General features: G+C 34.2%; 1 protein-coding gene across 1 annotated transcript; it reads right to left on the reverse strand.

The window, feature by feature from the left end:
- Nucleotides 1-4,137: 4,137 nt before the first annotated feature.
- LOC18424963 (protein EDS1L) lies at nt 4,138-10,121 on the reverse strand. The gene is made up of 3 exons (XM_088850384.1): nt 9,757-10,121; nt 5,594-6,382; nt 4,138-5,020 (listed from the first exon to the last, which is right to left on the reverse strand). Exons 1-3 carry the CDS (start codon nt 10,105-10,107, stop codon nt 4,304-4,306), a joined length of 1,857 nt encoding a protein of 618 aa, XP_088706510.1. The 5' UTR covers nt 10,108-10,121; the 3' UTR covers nt 4,138-4,303.
- Nucleotides 10,122-19,345: the final 9,224 nt, after the last annotated feature.

Genomic DNA, 19,345 nt, shown 5'->3' on the forward strand with positions numbered 1-19,345 from the left:
GATATTTAGGTTCATATCTCACATCTAATAACATATTTAGTATATAAATCTTATAGTTATTTTATGAAAAAGTATACAATGATACCATTTATCTTTGGTACAAAGTAGTCACAATTGATCTTAACCATTGTATATGAAATTAGATAGTTGTAATTATTTCATAGACCAAGCTCAAACTTCAAAATAAATTTTCCCAATCTTTGTGATACTCCCAAGCTATCAAATTTTACATCGGGAAGTTGTAAGTAATTGTGACCTCTCTGTATCAAAGCTAAATGGTCTTATTGTATATAATCCATTGTTTTATATGTGGGTGAGGTTTGCACAAGGTTGCAATCTTAAACAATCAACCTAACGTGCACCTCCAAAATTTTTCATGGGATGCAATTTTTGTGTCAAAATTTCTTAGGATGGCCTAAGAGTTTATTTTCATCTAATTATAAAAATTTAAACTCCAAAAATGATTCAAATGAAGTAGATCTATAAACATCTGAAAATCTATAAAATAGACCATCTATATAATGTGTTACAATATGTACTATTTTTTAGACTCAAAATCTTTTTTTTTTTTTTTCATTTTCATATATTTCAATGTCAGAGATGATCAATTAGAGGGTTTCCTGACATCAAAACAGTATTTTCCCATGATTTTTTAGATGCAACATTAGTTACTACATTTTAAAGTTGCAAACTAAACTTTTTCCTTTTTCAAATCTTAAATAATATGGGGATATTTATACAAATTTCCGGTTTAAAAAGTCTCAAATGCATTTTAAAACTTACACGCGTCTCTTTCTTATTTTGTAACTTTCCAACATCCCTCTCGATTCGTACTCAAAGTTTGCTCCACTTTTTTACACAAATGGTTTAGAAAAAAAAAAAAAACCGAAAACTACCGACTTACCTCAACCCAACCAACTTTTTCTCTTACTTTTCTTCTCAAAATATACTTTCTAGGTAAAAACCCCAACCAAATAAAAAATAAAAATATCAAAATTACCCTTCCTTATTTTTACCTTAACCTAGCCTCCCTCCTCTTTTCCACCAAAATAGGGTTTTCGGCAATATATAAGTGGGGTCCCACACTAGTGCTTCGGCACTATGTAAGGTTCGGTTCGACAGTAAGGCTCTAGCATTATGTAAAGCGGTCCAGCAGTAGGGCTCCGATACTATGTAAAGTGTGGTCCTTCCCACCGTATCTCAGATGTCTACTTCTTTACCATTCAACTGGGGCCAGGTTAATGCTAAAGAGGGGCAATTGTAAACACCCACTTGAAATTCTAGATAAAGGAGCTTTGAAAAAACCTCGATTTTGAGCCCGAAGGACCTCAAAAACCCTAGTAGACCATCGGCAACCTAGACCCACTAAAATTATCTCAAAATTGCTCAAAACTTATCCCAAGTTTAAGTAGACTCCAAGAGCTTTCCAACATTCAAGAATCACCCAAATCGGACATACAGCTAAAATAAATATAAAAAATAACAATTTGGTCCCTATGAGACCCAAGTGTTGGGGCTCAGGGTAGGCCCTGACGCAGCCCAACAGGCCTAGATGTGGCCTGATGATGTACTAAAAATGTGTTTTCTTTAGTAGATAAAGTCAAAAGATCAATCAAATAAAAAAATTGAAAAAAATATAAAAACAAATCAAGAAATATATACAATTGAAACCTATAAATACCAGCCTCCATAGCCCAAGGTGAGAGATTAGAAATCCTCTAGAATCCTTAAAAAATAGGACACAATTCCCAAAAATATGAAAAATAGCAAAAAAATAATAATAATAAATTTAGAAAAAAAAACCATAGAAAATTCTGAAAAAATTTAAAATATATCTAAAAAATATCTAAAAATCACAAAAAATCTTAGAATTCATATTCAATATAAGGAGATGCGAATTTCTTTAGAAAATTAAAGAAATTCTTCTCTAATCACAAAAAAGGCCTAGGTAGACCCTACAAAAAATTTCACCTTTTCCCCATGCCTTAGTATCCCTAGATTTAGGTAAATGAACATTAGATCTATCAATCCCAGCAAGCATAAAGAATCCAAAAAAGGAGATGGTGACACAAATAAAAAGAGTGGCCTGATCTAAGCCCAAAAGTCCAGGTTTCATATCCCTAGAGGTATGTATTTCTTCTTTGCTTAATTTAGTTTGTTTTTCTTCATCAAATTATCTGCTTTAGTTTATTTTTTCTAAAAAGTAATTTATTATTAGATTTAATAAAATTTAGAAGCAACATTTCATGTCAATATACGGATTTCGAGTTGGCACTTCTAGTGAACTTGAAAAAAGACCAGATCTGTATAGATCAAGGACTTTTCTGAGCCCTACTTTTTCTACCTTTTTCAAATTTAACTCAGTTTTACTAATATTTAAGTCAAATATATGTATAGATCGGAGCGTAAATAAGAGTTTTGTGATGCTTCAATATACATAATGTCAAACCAGTTAGTACCCCATTTCCTATGTATATGAAGTTGTTTTCCAAAACAATGCTCTAGCACCGACGCACAGAAGACATTGATGTCTCGAGTACCATATTCAATCTACATTAGGGAGCTTCATGTTTGCAATGGGTAATAGCAAACCTAATATAACACAAGCAATGGGAGGTATGAGTAGATATACGATAAATCCATACCATGATCATCGGACCACTTTGAAGTGGATCATTTGGTATTTGAAGGGAACTTACAATGCTGATATTTTTTACAGTGGAATGGATTTGAAAGCGATTGAATATGTCGATGCAAATTAACATATTGATGTTCTAACACTTCATTAGTGATGTGGTAGAAGATGGAAATATTTTATGGCAAAAATTCATACTGATGACAATCCATCGGATATGTTAACTAAGCCCATTGGAAAAGGGAAGTTCACCTGGTGCAGGACTTCCTTGGGGCTAGTCTTTACTTGATAATTAATAACTGGTGGGCATAAATTTCTTGGAGCAGACGAGTCAAAATAGAAACATATCTTCAAATGGGAGAATGTTAATTACGTGAAGCCAATTTCCATTAAAGTAGGAAGTTGTTTCCTATTTTATGGGTATCTAGTATTGGGACTCACACGATCCATATCCCATCCATTGTTAGCTCCTATTTTGGTAGGGAAACTAAATCCTAGTAGATGTGGGAAATTTATGGGTAAAGATGATGTCTCACGGCGGTAGTCTATGAGAAATAGGAGGCCTAATCAAAATAGGAATTGGAGAGTGAGGCTCATGTGAGTCTCATGGGTTTCTTCTCTTTATAAAGTGTGCTTTGTAGAACAAGAATATAATGCAAAAAAAAAATCAAAATAAAAGAGTTAGTTCTTTAGTCCTTGAATGGGTATTCTAGTGAGAGAAAGACTATGTTTTAGAGCTTGAGATAGAGAGAAGGTGTAATCCCTTGTATTCTCCATGATTGCATGATATTTTTCTTATTAGTGCAAGAGAACTTTGCTGCCCTGTGAATGTAGGCAACTTGTCGGACCAAATAAATCTTTGTATCACTTTTCTTTTATTTTTTAGCACTATTTTTTTTTTCCTTATTTTTGCCAAACTTTGGTTTTTATTCTTCACATCACCTACAACTAAACCAACCCCATTATTTTTTAAAATTAATTGTCCTCTTGTTTTTTGTAATGAATCATAGACATTATTGGGTTATTCTTCGAAATCTTTAAGAACACTTTTTTTGAAATTTTTTATTTGCAAAGATTTTCTTTCACAAGTTCATTTTTCAGGGTTCCAAGCAAAAAATGTCAATTGACCTTGTTTTTGAGAGCCTAGGTGCTTCAAACTTTGTGGGAGAGGGGGCCTTTGCAGCCTCCTCTTGCACAAACAGCAACACATCCTCAATTCCTTCTGTTAAAGCTTTTGCAGGATTTTTTGCCCAATTGTTATGCTCTACACATATCTTATGAATTTCTTTCTTATGTTTTTGTTGAAATTTTGTAAGCTGATTGTTACTGAAATTTCTGTTGCCTAAATTCTTAAGTATCCAAGAAATAATGAATTTCCTTTTTTAACCATAAAAATAGATGCAAACCCAGGTTATACAAATTGATGAACAAAAAATGGGAAATTTTCATGGTTCTATCCAAACATTCCTGTCCCCATGACTAGGTTTTTGCTAAACCAAGGATTGGAAGAATCAGGTTGATTTAAAACAGTGAGTTTTCATACTGCGGGAGCCAAATGACCCATAATATTTTAAACCTAGTTGTTACAATTATGAGGGGTAGTGCTCCTATGAAATCAGACAATGGAGTTATAACTTCCTTTGGCTCTCAAGAAAGCTATATCTTCCTTCATGAAACAAACCAATCCTTGATGCAACTATTCTTCCTATGCTCTACAGGGAGTGTGTTCCACCATTTCAGAAATGTAGACCCCTCATCCACCCCTATATCCCTCCTCAGCACTAACATGCCTTCATTCTTCCAGCCCAACATCTCCATTTCAAAATCCAACACCTTCTCCTTCATATCTATAAAACTCCTCTCTCTCAACATTTCTTCCACCTCTGCCATTAGCCAAGACGAGTCGAACTTTGGCGAGCCTATCTTGGGTTCGCTCCTCTCTAGCCACTTCTGTGCGTACTTGTAGCGCCTAGGTCTACCCTTATCCAAGTAAGGCCCACCATCCTTATTTCTAGCATGCCTGTAGTAATTGGCTATATCAAGGGGCTCTACTAAGCGTCGATATGTGGTGGCTTTTCCTACCCATTCAGGGTTCGTCTCAAAGATGTCCGGTAATTGGTGGTCACGTAATAGAGCAATCACCTCATCCCAAAGACCTGCAAGCTGTAGCCGCGTCACATTGGCCTTGAAGTCCTTTGTGTTCTTTTGGGCCTTAAACGCGTCATAGTAACATGTACCTTCCTTTACATAACTGTCCCGGTAATCCATGAGCCAACTTAATGCTGGCTGAAGTTTGTCAAAACTCTTACATACTTTGGCATGGTTGTCATGCTTTTGCATTTCGGATTGTCTGGCCATACAAAGGGCCAGCCTTGCTTTTGTACCCTACACAAACAAGAAAACACAAAAACGATTCTCAAGGATTCAAGAATGGAGCTCTTGGCATGGTGGCCAAGGTGAAAATGACTTTAGAGTCCCAATCCTACTCCATTAACATGTCAAAAGAAAAAGAAATGAAGAAAAAAATGAAGAAGGGAAAATTGGCTGAGTCCATGGAAACTCGCATGCATTCTTATCCATTCCATCTATTAACAAAAGCATGCTTATGATATCAATTACTTGGGTGGCTTCAATGACTAAACACATTCTTACTGAAAATTCTCCCGGGATCTTTCCTTTTGGCCTGTGGTGTAACATAGGACAAGAGGGTATAATTATCAGGTATACTAAGGTGAAATAAGCTTTGGTTAATAATTGTGTCTAATAATTGATCTAGCTGACTTCAAACTTAGAAACCGGAAAATTTGAAAGATGAAGCAACTTCTATAATGCCCTTTTGGGAATATGCGCTTTCTGTGTTTGTGTGTGTGAATTTGAATATGTAACTCTCTCTTGAATACTTGTTCATGTGTAACTGTATTTCTATTGTGCAACATCTAGGAACAATGAGAAACTCACCAGTCCAAACTCGTGGAGAAGCGAATTGGCTTCGTTGTCGTTGCTACCTTGAGTAGACAATGGAAGCTGATCCAGTTTTTCCAAGAACACAACATCCTTCATTCTAATTCTTTCACACATGGATTCATATATGAGATGCTGAGCCACCCCTCTCTTGGCCACCTCCACAACTTTATGGGCATCTGCTAGCGCTGTGTAGAACATCACTTGCAAAGTAGCCTCGCAATTCTCAAGTCCCACCATTCTCATGCTTCTCATGTTTTCATCGAAAAATACAGACAACCCAAAAGGTCTATATGGACTAAGTTCTACCATGCTAGCTATGGCTTCAAACATTGGATTAGTGACCCCCGGTACCATAGAAAAAGAGGCACTAGTGCAGCTAGCTATGGACAATGTGTTAGTCATTACAGTAGTGTAAAGCTTGGCTGCTATTTCTTGAAATCTTACATTATTGGATGAAGAAAAAAAAGGTGTCCATAGCTGAGGAATTAAACGTAATTGAGCGTGAATGGATGAGAAAGGGGAGAAGAGGATTCGGGGAACTACATCGTATCTTGATACGAAGTTGATGAAGTGTGAGGACCAATTCTCTCTACAAATTGCCTGGACAAGGCGTTGGTCTCCCACTAATGGAGATCCAAAGGTGATGCATAGAGGGGTGGTAAGGTTGGTGCCTGGTTTTCGGGACTGGTTGAGAAGCCACAGAGTGGCTATGATTGCAATTGATCCCCCAATAGAGTGGCCGGTAAGTATCAACTTCTCCTTACTTTCTTGAGCTTTCTGAACCTGGTTTGGCATAGAAATTTCACACATAAGGCTTTAATAGGGCTTGAAACAAGAGGCCCACCCTAAGATTGGCCTGGCCCGGATTAAATTATACTATTTTATTCCCTACATTTATCTTAAAAAATTAAATTTAGAATTTTTTTAATTAAATAACAAAAGATTAGAAATAGATAGCTAATTTATAATTTAATCCATCATACTTCTTTTAGAGGGAGCTAATATATAGAACGATTTCATACACTAAAAAAAAAAGAGGAAAAAAACAAAAATTATTTCAAGGATTAAGAACACACTAGGTACATGGGAATTTTTTTTTTTTTTTAATTAGTACAACATGCAAATATTATCTAGTAATTCAAATGTCTTATTTGCACTATTCTAGGATTCTCTATTTTCATCTAAGCCACCCATCAAAGAGATATGCTATTACGAAAATAAGAGAAAACCTTAACTACAATTAAACAAGCGAAAATATAGGAAACATTAAAAGAAAAAACAAGTTTTATTAAGCAAAATAGTTTTTTTTTTTTTTTAAGAAAAAATATAACATTACAATAAAAAGAGAAGATAATTAAAAATATAAAAATAGATATAATTTCATTAAGCAAAATAATTTTTTTTAGAAAAATCGATTTCTCAAAGAAAAACCCTAAAATCGAACAATATTTCGAGCAAAAAATGACCTTTAATCTTTTGATAACCAGAACATCAACACACCTACATTGTAAAGGCTTCGATCATATTTCAAACACACCAAATTTCATAAAAAACGATTCAGTAGTGAAGATTTAAATGAAAAAATGACAGAAATTTCAGATCTATAAAATTTTTGTCACAACGAGCAATAAAACAATTCATATATAAAAATTTTTCTCCATCATAAATAAACTTACCTATTTTATTTGAGAAATGAAGCCTTAATGATAAAACACCACAACTCAATTTGATCCAAACCGAGCAATAAATTGATAATTTTTTAAAAAAATTTGGATCGATCTCAAGTTTTTTTAGTAGCAGTGTTTTGGGCCAAAATCAACCCACAATCTTATGTAGATTGAACAAAATGAAACATAGATCTGATAGAGGATAATATTATCTATCAAACACCCTAAATTTTATAAAAAATGATTAGGTAATGAAAATTTAATTGAAGAAATTGCAGAAATTTCAAAAATTGTGAAAAAAAAAACAATTTCAATCAATTAAAACTCTGTTTTTATGGATCTTTCATTTTAAAAACTTTGTTTTATCGAAAAAATATGAGAAATTACGTAAACAAATACACTGAAAAATGCCAAAATATGGCAGAAAAATGAATAAAAAAAAAAACCGTTTTTTCCTACGCTGGTCTACAGTATACATGGTATACATGTGGCATGCTCTACAGTTGATTTTGGGTACCACTTTTCTTAAAAATTTGGATACAGCAAAACACGTCCTTGACCAAAAAAAAAAAAAAAAATTCATATTGAATTAGAGGTTATTCGAAAAGATTTCTTACTATTGTGGAACTGTACTATCTATTTACTTCTTCAGGTATAACACATACTAGTGATACTGTTTAGATCTCAATTTTTGAGGATGTAATCTCTATAACCTATAGAATAACTTAAATAGTTTTTGAAATAAAACTTTCTATATCCTAGGACTACTTAATTCCTCAAGAATGAATAGAGATCGTCCAATTTTGAAGGTTTAGATCTAAGTGTCAAAGTCAAGGTTTTTCTTTTAAAAATTATCATATGGTGATTCTTATATGGTTCTCAACATTTTAGACTAAACAAAATCCTCCTAAATAGGTGATTAGAGCGAGGGAGTCCTTGTATAGTACATTCTCATAGGAGCATAGTATATACGCTTATAAGTTATATAATACAACTTGGGTTATGTTAGGATGCTCACACTATAGAGTAATTTAACATTGTACTCAATAAAATTTGAACATTTATATACCTTTATTTTGTACAAGAAATTTTTTTTAGTAAAGGTATTTTTGGTTATTAAGAGGGACATAACGTCATCTACATGGAGCATGATGTCACGCCATACCTCTCCTAATAACAAAAAATGCTCCTATTAAAAAAAAATACTCTATATACAAAACAAGAGTATAAAAATGTCCAAATTTTGTTAAGTATAATGATAAATTACTCAATAGTGTGAACACCCCTAACATAACCCATAAAACGTTATTCTATTGTATTGTAGTGGTAGCTCATCTAAAAAAATACGTCATGTGCAATCGTATAATAAGTAGAAAGTGAGTCCACACCGAACAACAGTCATAGTACATAAAGAAAAAGTCTATATAGAGCCGAGGCTCTAAACAATCAAATTAGAGCCCACCTCAAAAATTTCACTAGAAGGTGTAGTTTTGATGCTCAAATATCTCCAAATTGATCATCTCGACATCAAGACACATGCACATGAGAAAAAAATGGATTTCAAGTTTTGAAAATAGTGCATCTTGTAATGCATTTTTTTACTATAAATATATAAATTATTTTCTCCTCTTAAAAAATCTCTTTGATATTAAGGGTATGGTTTGTATAAGACCCAGGAACGATCAAAGTAAGGCTTACCTTCCAATTGTATTGAAAGATGTTGTATCACTACTAAAAAAATTTTGTAATAGCCTAAAAATTGATTTTCATATCTATCTATAAAATTTAAAGCTTAAAAGATAGTGTAGATCGAGCAAAACTATTTTCCACACTTAAAATCTATTTTTTCTCGTGTCCATACTTCTTGAAGTCGAGATGATCGATTTGAGGATTTTTTAGCATCGAAACCACCTCTTCTAGAGAAATTTTATGTGCCCCTTAATTTGTATGTTTAGGGCCTCAACGTTTTTATAAACTTTTTTCCTTTTTAGTAAAAGCCAATCGGCGATGGAGAAGAAATAGCAATTGTCATTTCCTCGTGTCCATACATCTTGAAGTCGAGATGATCGATTTGAGGATTTTTTAGCATCGAAACCACCTCTTCTAGAGAAATTTTATGTGCCCCTTAATTTGTATGTTTAGGGCCTCAACGTTTTTATAAACTTTTTTCCTTTTTCGTAAAAGCCAATCGGCGATGGAGAAGAAATAGCAAATTTGACAATTGCGTTCTGAGCCATAAATTTTAAAATTTAGAAAAAAATTGGAAATATTAATTGCTCCTATTTCTAGGATAGTTGTAAGGAATTGGGCTTGGATCATAGAGGCAGGGATTTCACAGCGTTTGGTCGCATGTCAACAAAAAAAAAAAAGAAGCAACTTTAGGATAGTTGTAGGAAAAAAATTAGATCCAACATTAAACAGTTGTACAAGTGCCAGAGAAAGAGAACAGCCATAGTTTTAGAGAGAGAGAGAGAGAAGAGGGAACTGCACCTTTTTCTGAAATCGATCATCTTTGAGGAAGAGATCTGAAAAGCGATGGAGAAAGGCTTCATTGACTTTGGCTGGCTCATCGGTGCAGAGATTTTTAAGCAAAGGGAAGATGCCAAGGTCCACTTTACACTCTCCAAACTTTCCCTTTGATCGCAGCAAATCAGCCTCCAAGCTTCGCCAATTCCCTGCAAATCCCATGATCACATGCCCATTCTTCGGCTTCTTCTCAACGATGAAGTGAGATAAAGTGGTGCGCTCATGCTCTCTTTGAGCTTTCATGGCAGCGGAGAAACATGGCTTAATGAGACCCTCATCCACCACCACTCTGGTTTTCCCCTCCTCTCCCATCATCCTTCTTTCGCGTTGCTCTTGTGTTCTCCGTCAAACTGGTTAATAAATGAACTCAAGAACCCCTCTCTCTCTCTCTCTCTCTCTCAATAATTGACATGGTCAAACGTCGCATCAATGCAGGAAGGTCCTCACTTTCTCTCTCATGCCAGTGGACCCAATATAAAATTACTCGAATTACTCGAATTTTTATCGTTTTCACATTGAGTTGAAGTCCATATATTCAATTTGACCCGATATGAATATCCCATTTCTCCCGACAAGAATAACGCGTTAAGGAATGCAATTCTTACGAAATTTTTTTGTCTTAAACATAAATAAATAAAAGCATCGAAACTTCCCTGTAAGAGAGAGCTGTGGAGACAGAGAGAATAGGGGGAGGTGTCAACCCGACCAATAATATTTTTCAGGCGAAAATGCCTTTCCTTTTCTTTGGCCATAGGCTTAAAATCTACAAGGGTAAGAAGCGGTCTCTTGCTCTCTCTCTACTATAGTCTTTGCAAAACATGCCGGGTCGACGTGGACCCGGCAGTGGGTGTGGCCGGTTAAGGTGGTCAACTTAAAAACTTCAAAAAATTTAAAATTTAAAAATTAAAAAAATTTAAATTTTTTTTGGAATTGGTCATTTAATGTTTTTTATTGGTTTGAAAAAGATTGAGAGTATTCATTAATACTAGTTTTTATATTTTCTTTTCTTTTATAGATTACTTGTAACATAACTTTAGGCACAAATTGATTTTTCAAAATCAATTCCTTTTTTTTTACTTTACTAATCTCATTTTGAATGTATTTTTTATTAATTTCTAATCTCGTTGGACCTGATCCAGGACCCATCGAGTATACCTAACACGGGTCCGAGTATGGGTCTAAAACCTGGACCAAAATACTATTCGGGTCTTGGTCTGGGTTTGGGTCTGGGTCTTGTAATACCCATCCGTACTTGTAAACTATTGGAGATTAAATACTTCAAGCCCTATTCGTTTGCGTGTATTAAGAATCATATACAATAAGAACTCATAGTCATCTTTAGTGATTAAACGACAAATGAGATGACTTGAAATCTAATGGCCGGTGATTGTGACCTTGTTGTCAATAATATCGGTATATGATGGTAATAAAAGGGCAAAATAAAAAGGGAAAAATTTATATAGAGCCTAGGCTCTAAACAATCAAATTAGAGCTTACCTCAAAAAATTCACTAGAAGAGGTGGTTTTGATGTCCAAATATCCTCAAATTGATCATCTCGATATCAAGATACATGGACTAGATAAAACAAATAGATTTCAAGTTTTAGAAATAGTGCATCTTGTAACGCATTTTTGGACCGTCAATTTTTAAGTTATTCAAGTTTTCATAGATTTGCTCCATGTATACTATTTTTTAAGCTTTAAATTTTATTATTAAAAATAAAAATATTATTTAAGGCTAGTCAAAGATTTCCAGTATTGAAACTACATTTCTCGACATTATTTGAAGGTGGGCACTAATTTGATTGTTTAAAGCCTTGGCTCTATACAAACCGTACCCAAATAAAAAAGATGCTCATAGTGAGGGTGACAATGGACCCAACCCGACCCGGGACCTGACAATCCGGGTCTGGGTCCAACCGGACCCCACACGTATCTAAACCGTTGCCACCCCTAGCGAGTACTTGCTCAGTAGGGTCGGTTACCCGGACCTCGCCCATGGCCAGGTTCCTTCCGGGTCGTGTTTCCTAACTGTGCTCTACACTACCTCTTATCCGTCACACACATCCTTTTTTACCCCATGCAACCATTTTCTCCTTGTCCACATGTCAACCTTGTTTAGGATGGCTTTCAGGGTTTGTAAATGGGACTTCCTCATTCCCTCAAATAAAATGCGAGAGTGAGAGAGAAAATTAGGTGTTCGGTAGTTAAAGAAAAGAAAATTTGGACAATATTCATGGAAGAATTTTGACAGGTGTTTTCCCTAGAAAATGGTGTTGTCTAGGAAGATTAGTTTTGAAATTTGGGGTGCTGTGGTGGTTGAAATGCAAAAATGGGTATTAGGATATTGGGTTTTAGGGCTTCGGGTGTTTGCTTGAATTCTGTAGCTTTTTCTGTCATGGGATCTGTCGGTCATAAGTTTTTTTGAAGAGATTGGAAAGTATATAATGAGATTATTTACCTTTGGTACAAAGTGGTCAAAATTAATCTTGACCATTAGATGTGAAATTAGGTAGCTACATTTATTTCATTGACTAAACTCAAAGTTAAAAAAAAACATTTATCAAACTTTGTGACGTACCCAACTTGTCAGATTTCACTCTAAGTAATTATGACTTCTCTATACCAAAGATAAATATTCTCATTATGTACAATCTCTTTGGGCTTTTGAGTTCTTTTGATCTTGATGTTTGGAGAAAAAGACAAATGGTTTTTAGAAAGAGGGTTTGGGTTGTTAGGCCGACCCCAATTAGTTGAAAAATAGCTCGGATGATGATGATGGTGGTTTGAGTTTTGTTAAATTTTTTATAATTTATGCAAATGATAGAAAGTTCTCGATAAATGGTTTGGGGTTTGAGCATTTCTATTGGTCAAGGGGTCCTTGGTCCTACCCTGCAGCCAAGATCGTGTTGTAAAGCTCTTTTTTTATCTAAACATCGTGGAAAAAAAAAAAAAGTTCCTTTTGGTTAACGGAAGAGTTTATATAGAGCCGAGTCTCCAAGCAATCAACTTCGAGCCTACCTCAAAAATTTCACTAGAAGAGGTTATTTTGATATCCAAATATCCTCAAATTCATCATCTCGACATCAAGATGCATGGACATGAGAGACAAATGGATTTCAAGTTTTGGAAATGGTGTATTTTGTAACGCACTTTTAGACCGTCAATTTTCAAGTTTTCATAGATCTCTCAATCTACACTATTTTTAAAGCTTTAAACTTTATAAATAAAGATGAAAATATATTTAAGGCTATTAAAAAGATTTCCAATATTGAAACTACATTTCTCAATACTATTTGAAGGTAGGCTCTAATTTGTTTGTTTATAGCGTAGATTAATAAGTATAGACATGTATATAATGAGACTATTTAGTAGTTATTATTGATTGTTGAATATAAAATTTAGCATCAGGCGATTTTGAGAATGTGTCATTGATTGGGCACAATGTTTATAATAAAACTTCTTGAATATTGTGTCATACTTCAATCTATTGGATTTAGCATCCACTGGCTAAAGATAATTGTAACATCCTTGTACCAAAAGTAAATAGTCTCAAAATATACAATCCCAATAAGCACAAGAGACTTTTCTTATGAGGGGTATTTTGTGGAGAATGTTTTATCTTAGGGATATTCCATAATTTCCCTCTTTTTAAAGTTAGTATTAGGATCGAGAAAATGGCATCGTGTTCGTTTTGAAAGGAATAGCATCGTATTCTTTTTTAATGCTAGCATCATGCTCTTATTTGAAAAGTATGGAAAGGTTTATTTTTATGTTAAGGAGGTCACAATGATTAATGTATGTGAAATTTCAAACTGAGGGCTGTGAGTGTGTTATTGACAAGATTCAAAATCCCAAAACGAATTATTGAACTTTAACACACTCCAAGCCATCCAAATTAGCATCTAATGGCTACTAACAATTGTGACCTCCTTGTAACAATGATAAATAATTTTTATATAATCCCTTAAAAGCATTTATAGTAGCTTCCGACTTTCTTGACAATTTTTTTGTGTAAATTTCTTATCAACTAACAATGATAAATAATTTTTATATAATCCCTTAAAAGCATTTATAGTAGCTTCCGACTTTCTTATCAAATTTTTTGTGTAAATTTCTTATCAACTAACATTTCAAAGTATTAGTGGCCAAAACTACAAAAATTGAGTATACGGCAACTCACATTAATAAGTATCCACTAGCTTCTATTGATTGTGCCACATAGAAAGATCACAAAAATTATTTTCATTTGGCGTGGCTTATATAAGGTGTCAATCTTATACTATTAAAGTAATGCGTATATTGAAACTATGCCAAAAACAATACAGTTTCGGCGCTGAAAACCTTTGTAATGACATGGAAATCTAATGTCACTCCTAATTATAAAAATTAAAATCTCAAAAATGATGCCAATCAAGCAAGTCTATAAGCAATTAAATTTTTTGAAAATTGATATTTCAAATAATGCAAAATGCATTACTTTCATAACTTAAAATCTTTTTTTTTTTCATATCCATGATTTGAAAATTTTCCCGATAGATTTTGAAGTCTATCCCTAAAGTATTAATAATGGAAATGGAGTTATATTGAGGCATGTAACACCCAACCACCAGTATCCTGACCCCAATGCCAAGGACACCAACATTATTGGGGTTATTAATTTAGAAAAACGGATCGGTGACTTGGATCAACCATCTCAAAAACTAGGCTGAATCGGTGGATTGGCATTATTGATCAGATAATCAGTTGGATCGGCCATTTTTAACCTCAAAATGTTTTAAAAATTACTAAAAACTAAAATAGTATTTTTGAGATTTTAAAAATATTAGGGTACTGCATTTTCATTATTTTTGTAAAAAATACATCAATATTGAGACGTTGTTTACTGCTTTAGATGTCTGCTGATTATTGAATATTCTAGGGTCTAATTGAACATCTCGACATCGAGATGTATGAATATTAAAAAAAAAGTGTTTGAGTCCCAAAAATAGTGCATCTTGCAACGCATTATTCAGACCGTCAATTTTCAAGATTTTCATATATTTATAGATCTACTTGATTTTAGCCATTTTTGGAGTTTGAAATTTTCTAATTAGATATGAAAATAGTTTTTAAGATAATTCTAAAAATATTTTATAGCAAAATTACATGTTAAGATAAAATTTGAAGGTGTGCTTTAATTGGATTGTTTAAGGTTGCAACCTTATAGAAACCCCACCTTTTTTTTTTTGTATAAATATTTATATAGGGTAATGATCGTATGAGACCCTCCCACACCCATGTGTGTAGGACTCCAAAGGCTCACCATTAAATTTGGTACATATATCTAGAAATGTTATCATTTGAATGTGGGACTTGACTTTTCTAGAGATATGTGCCAAATTTAATGGTGATCCTTTGAGGTCTTACACGTATAGGTGTGGGAGGGTCTCATGTGATCATTACTCATTTATATATTTTTTATTTTATTTTTGTATAATTTTCGATTTGATACAAAAAATTGTGTTTCTTTTTTAGCAATATCAATGACATAGTCTTTTTACGTTCCATTTAAAGAGGAGACAGAATTATCCGGCTATCTTTTGGAGAAAACATTGGGTTATTACAAAAAACACCAGGACAACATTTTTTATGCAACTTACTTTGAACTTTAATTTTTTTTCACTTTTTTTCCTCAAAGCAAACTTTCTATGCAAATACCCCCTCAAGGGAAAAAGTTCATTTTTTCTAGATGGAAATGTCCTTCTAGTACATAAAAATCATTTTGGCCAAATTTGACGTTGACTTTTGGACCCCAGTAGCACATTGCCGGAGAGCACTATCACATTTCTGGGTGCATAAGTGCCGAACCTTCCTAAGATAACTATCGGATCGAAATTGAGTACTGTCGGACCGTCCTTTATATAGTGCCAGAGCCTTGGAATCCAATAATGTCTACTGTCGGACCGCCCTAGGCAACTGCCGGACTACACTTTACACAGTGTCGAAGCCCTATTGCCGGACTGTACTTTACACCGTGATGAAGCCCTAGTACCGAACTGCACTTACATAGTGTCGGAGCGCCTATTTTGGTGGGATAGATGAGAAAGAGGAGTGAATATGGTAAAAGTAAGGTAAGGTAGTTTAGGTAACTTTTTTATTTGGTTGGAGGTTATTTGCATAAAAAGTGTATTGCCGGAAAAAAAAGTTAAGTTGGAAGTAAATTACATAAAAAAAAAAAATGATCTTGAGAGGTTTTTGTAATTTTTTTAAGACATTACCTCACCTCCTTACGCCTGTTTTATGCCCAATGCCCTTATCCGTAGAAGCTCTTGCGTTGCCGTCGGGCCAGCAAATGAGAAGACTAAGGCTCTTACACAAGGAAGGGGAAATCGCTTGAATTGTTACTATGTCGGATGGGCTAGCTAACGTCTATTTTTTAATTTCAACAAGAAAATTACGTTTTTATCATTTTATTTGACCGCAATTATATGATGGTCCAAATATATGATATTTATGCGGAGGTCTCTTTTTCGATTTTTCATTTTTTTTCCAAGTTTGTACCTGATCTAATGTTTTAAACATTACATCAAATATTAAATTATTATTTTTATTTTATGGCCACCTTAAACTTTTAAAAATTGAGATCTAAACGTGAAACATAGGACAACCTTGAACCTTCAAAAAATGAGGTCTAAATGGGAAATTGATGTTACCAAGTGATCCATGATTAAAAAATCAAACCAAGGGTAAATTTGTCAAAAAATAAAAAATTTTGAGGGCATGTCCTTCCGAGTAATATCGACCTATTTTGGGCCCCTTTCATTATAGGATGTGGTTTGTATAGAAAGTTTAAAGCTTAAAAAATAGGGTAAATCGACTGATATATGAAAGCTTGATAATCTTGAAAATTGACGGTTCAAAAATAGGTTACAAAATACACTATTTCTAAAACTTGAAATCCATTTTTTTCTCATGACTATGCATCTTGATATCGAGATGATTCATTTGAACATATTTGGGTATCAAAACAACCTCTTATAGTGAAACTTTTGAGGTAAGCTCAAATTTGATTGTTTAGAGCCTCGCCTCTATATAAACTTTTCCCTTCATTATAATGGTTTACAAAAACTGGTATGAATGTAAATTTCTCAATTTCAAAAGAACATAAAGATAAATTTTTTAATCAAAAGCTGGCTTATTATAGAATCGTCTGGTTGTCTCTTATAGCACTGGTACGGGCCCAAACCAGTCGATTCTGGGGACCTAATTTCCAATATATTATAAAAATCGGATCACCCAGAATTGCTCTCGAGAGCTGGGTAAAACTATTTTAAATTGGGTCCACATTTTTTTTAAGGGTGCAGTTGGCATACAGATGCATCTGTAGGTGTAGAGGTAAGGTGCACCTTCAAAATTTATCATGGTATATAATTTTGATGTAAAATGTTCTTAGGATTATCTTAAAATCTATTTTTATAACTAATTATAAAATTTTAAATTTAAAAAATAGTTAAAATCAAGTAGATTTATAAACATATGAAAATCTTGAAAATGGACGGTGTAGATAATATGTGGTAAAATGCACTGTTTTTGAGACTTAAAATCTTTTTATTTTTTATAGTCATATATCGAGACGATCAATGAAGGGTTTTTCAACACTAAAACTACCTTTTTCCATGGATTTTTGAGGGTTAGTTTTACATTATAAGGTAGCATCCCTATATAAACTTTTTCCTTTTTGTAAACACTTATTTACAGACCCAAGGAATCAAGAAGTCCTCTCTCTCTCTCCATCTAATTGGCGTTTCATATTGAGTTGAAAGAATCCATATTGGCGTCCCTCTCATCTACGTTCATCCAAGATGAAGACAACATCATAATTTCACACGAATAGAAAACGCGTAGACGATGAGGTGATTGAAATTCGACTTTTCAATCGCCACAATTTTTTTTAATCTTGCTCGTAAATAAAATACAAAAGCATGGAATCTTCCCAGTAAGATGTGGACAGAGAGAAGGTTAGTGCTTCTCGATCACGCTTGGGGGGGAGAGAGAGAACATCATCATTTTTTTTTCCTTTTATCTTTTTTTATCGTGTTCTCGTTTCAAGTAATTGCAGTAGTTTTTCACTTCCTATGACCTTTCAGTGCAAAATCTGATGGCGTGTGGGCCATGGAGGAGGTAATGAATTCATCAAAGTAAGTTCCACTAACTTTGAAAGGATCAGTGAACAGAAACCAAGGAAAAAAAAGTAGTCATATCTCAAATCTCACAAAAAAAAATTGTAGTTTGGGCATTAGAAAATCTTCAAATGAAACACCTCCACCTTGATCAAGATGGATATGAAAATAATAAATATTTTCAAGTCTTAAAAAAATAGCGTGCACACCATCTATTTTTATTTTTATTTTCGGTAATAGTGGAGAAGACAGCCCCAAACCGTTTTTACAAATAATTTAGGAGTTGAGTTTTTTGAAGGTGTTAGTGGGGTGGTGTAGCACATGATCTATATCGCCTAGTTTTTAATGTTCACACATCCATGAGATCTGTAACATGTTTTGAGTTACAAATTTTTATAGTCATTTATGGAAATAGATTTTAGAGCCACGGTAAGTTTTTCCATACCCAAAGTATTTTCTGAACAAGATTTTGAGGTTTGAAATCAAGCTTTACTTAATTTTTTTCATCTCTCTCTCTCTCTCTCTATAAAAGGGGGATTGATCTAGAACAATGGTAAGTCAGACCCATGTCCTGACCTAGTAAGTAACTTAGTAAGTATAGGGGTGGCAACGGGTTGGGTATGGATAGGGTCCTACTGTACCCGGACCTAGACCCAAACCCGGACCCAGACTCAAATAGCACAATATGAACCCGAACCCAAATCCGCCGATTCTATAATACCCATACCCGTACCCAAACCTGACGGTTCCAAATTACCCATACCTGTACGTGCCCAGAATACAGGTTATGAAACCTGTCTCTCTCTCTAAATCCTAATCCACGTCTCTCTCTCTCTGTGAACCCCAACTGACCTCTCTCTTTTGGAGTATTCAGAAAAGGGCAAAACCACAGTTTCTCTCGTCGGACTCCAAAACTCCCAAAGCTCATTTTATCATATTTGAAATCCGTGCGTGCCCATCCTTGATTCTCTCTCCAGAGCTTCCTCTCATATTTGAAACCGTGCCCGTCATTAATTATCTCCCTCGTCCCTCTTCCTCTCCCTAAAACTCCGTTTCATATTTCAAATTCGTGCCATTATTAATTCTCTCTCTTTCCCCCTCTCTCTCTAAATACTAATATTAATGTATTAAAAAATACGGGTTGAATATGGCATAAGTGGTCGTGCAGGACCCATACTCGGACTCGAGACCATTCAAGTATGCTAGATTGGACTAGACACTGTTTGTGGGTCTAAAACTTGGATCCATACTCGGACCCGAGTCATATATACCCGTTGGGTTTCGAATCGGGTCTAAGTCCACTACCAGCCCTAAATAAGTAATATTCACCCCTGCTTGATACAACAGTAAGGAAAAGGGCAAAAGAACATCTCAATATTCATATATATTGA

The sequence above is a fragment of the Amborella trichopoda genome, chromosome 10, assembly GCF_054954075.1.
Source record: "Amborella trichopoda isolate Santa Cruz 75 chromosome 10, AtrichopodaSantaCruz75HAP2 v2.0, whole genome shotgun sequence".
NCBI lineage: Eukaryota > Viridiplantae > Streptophyta > Magnoliopsida > Amborellales > Amborellaceae > Amborella > Amborella trichopoda.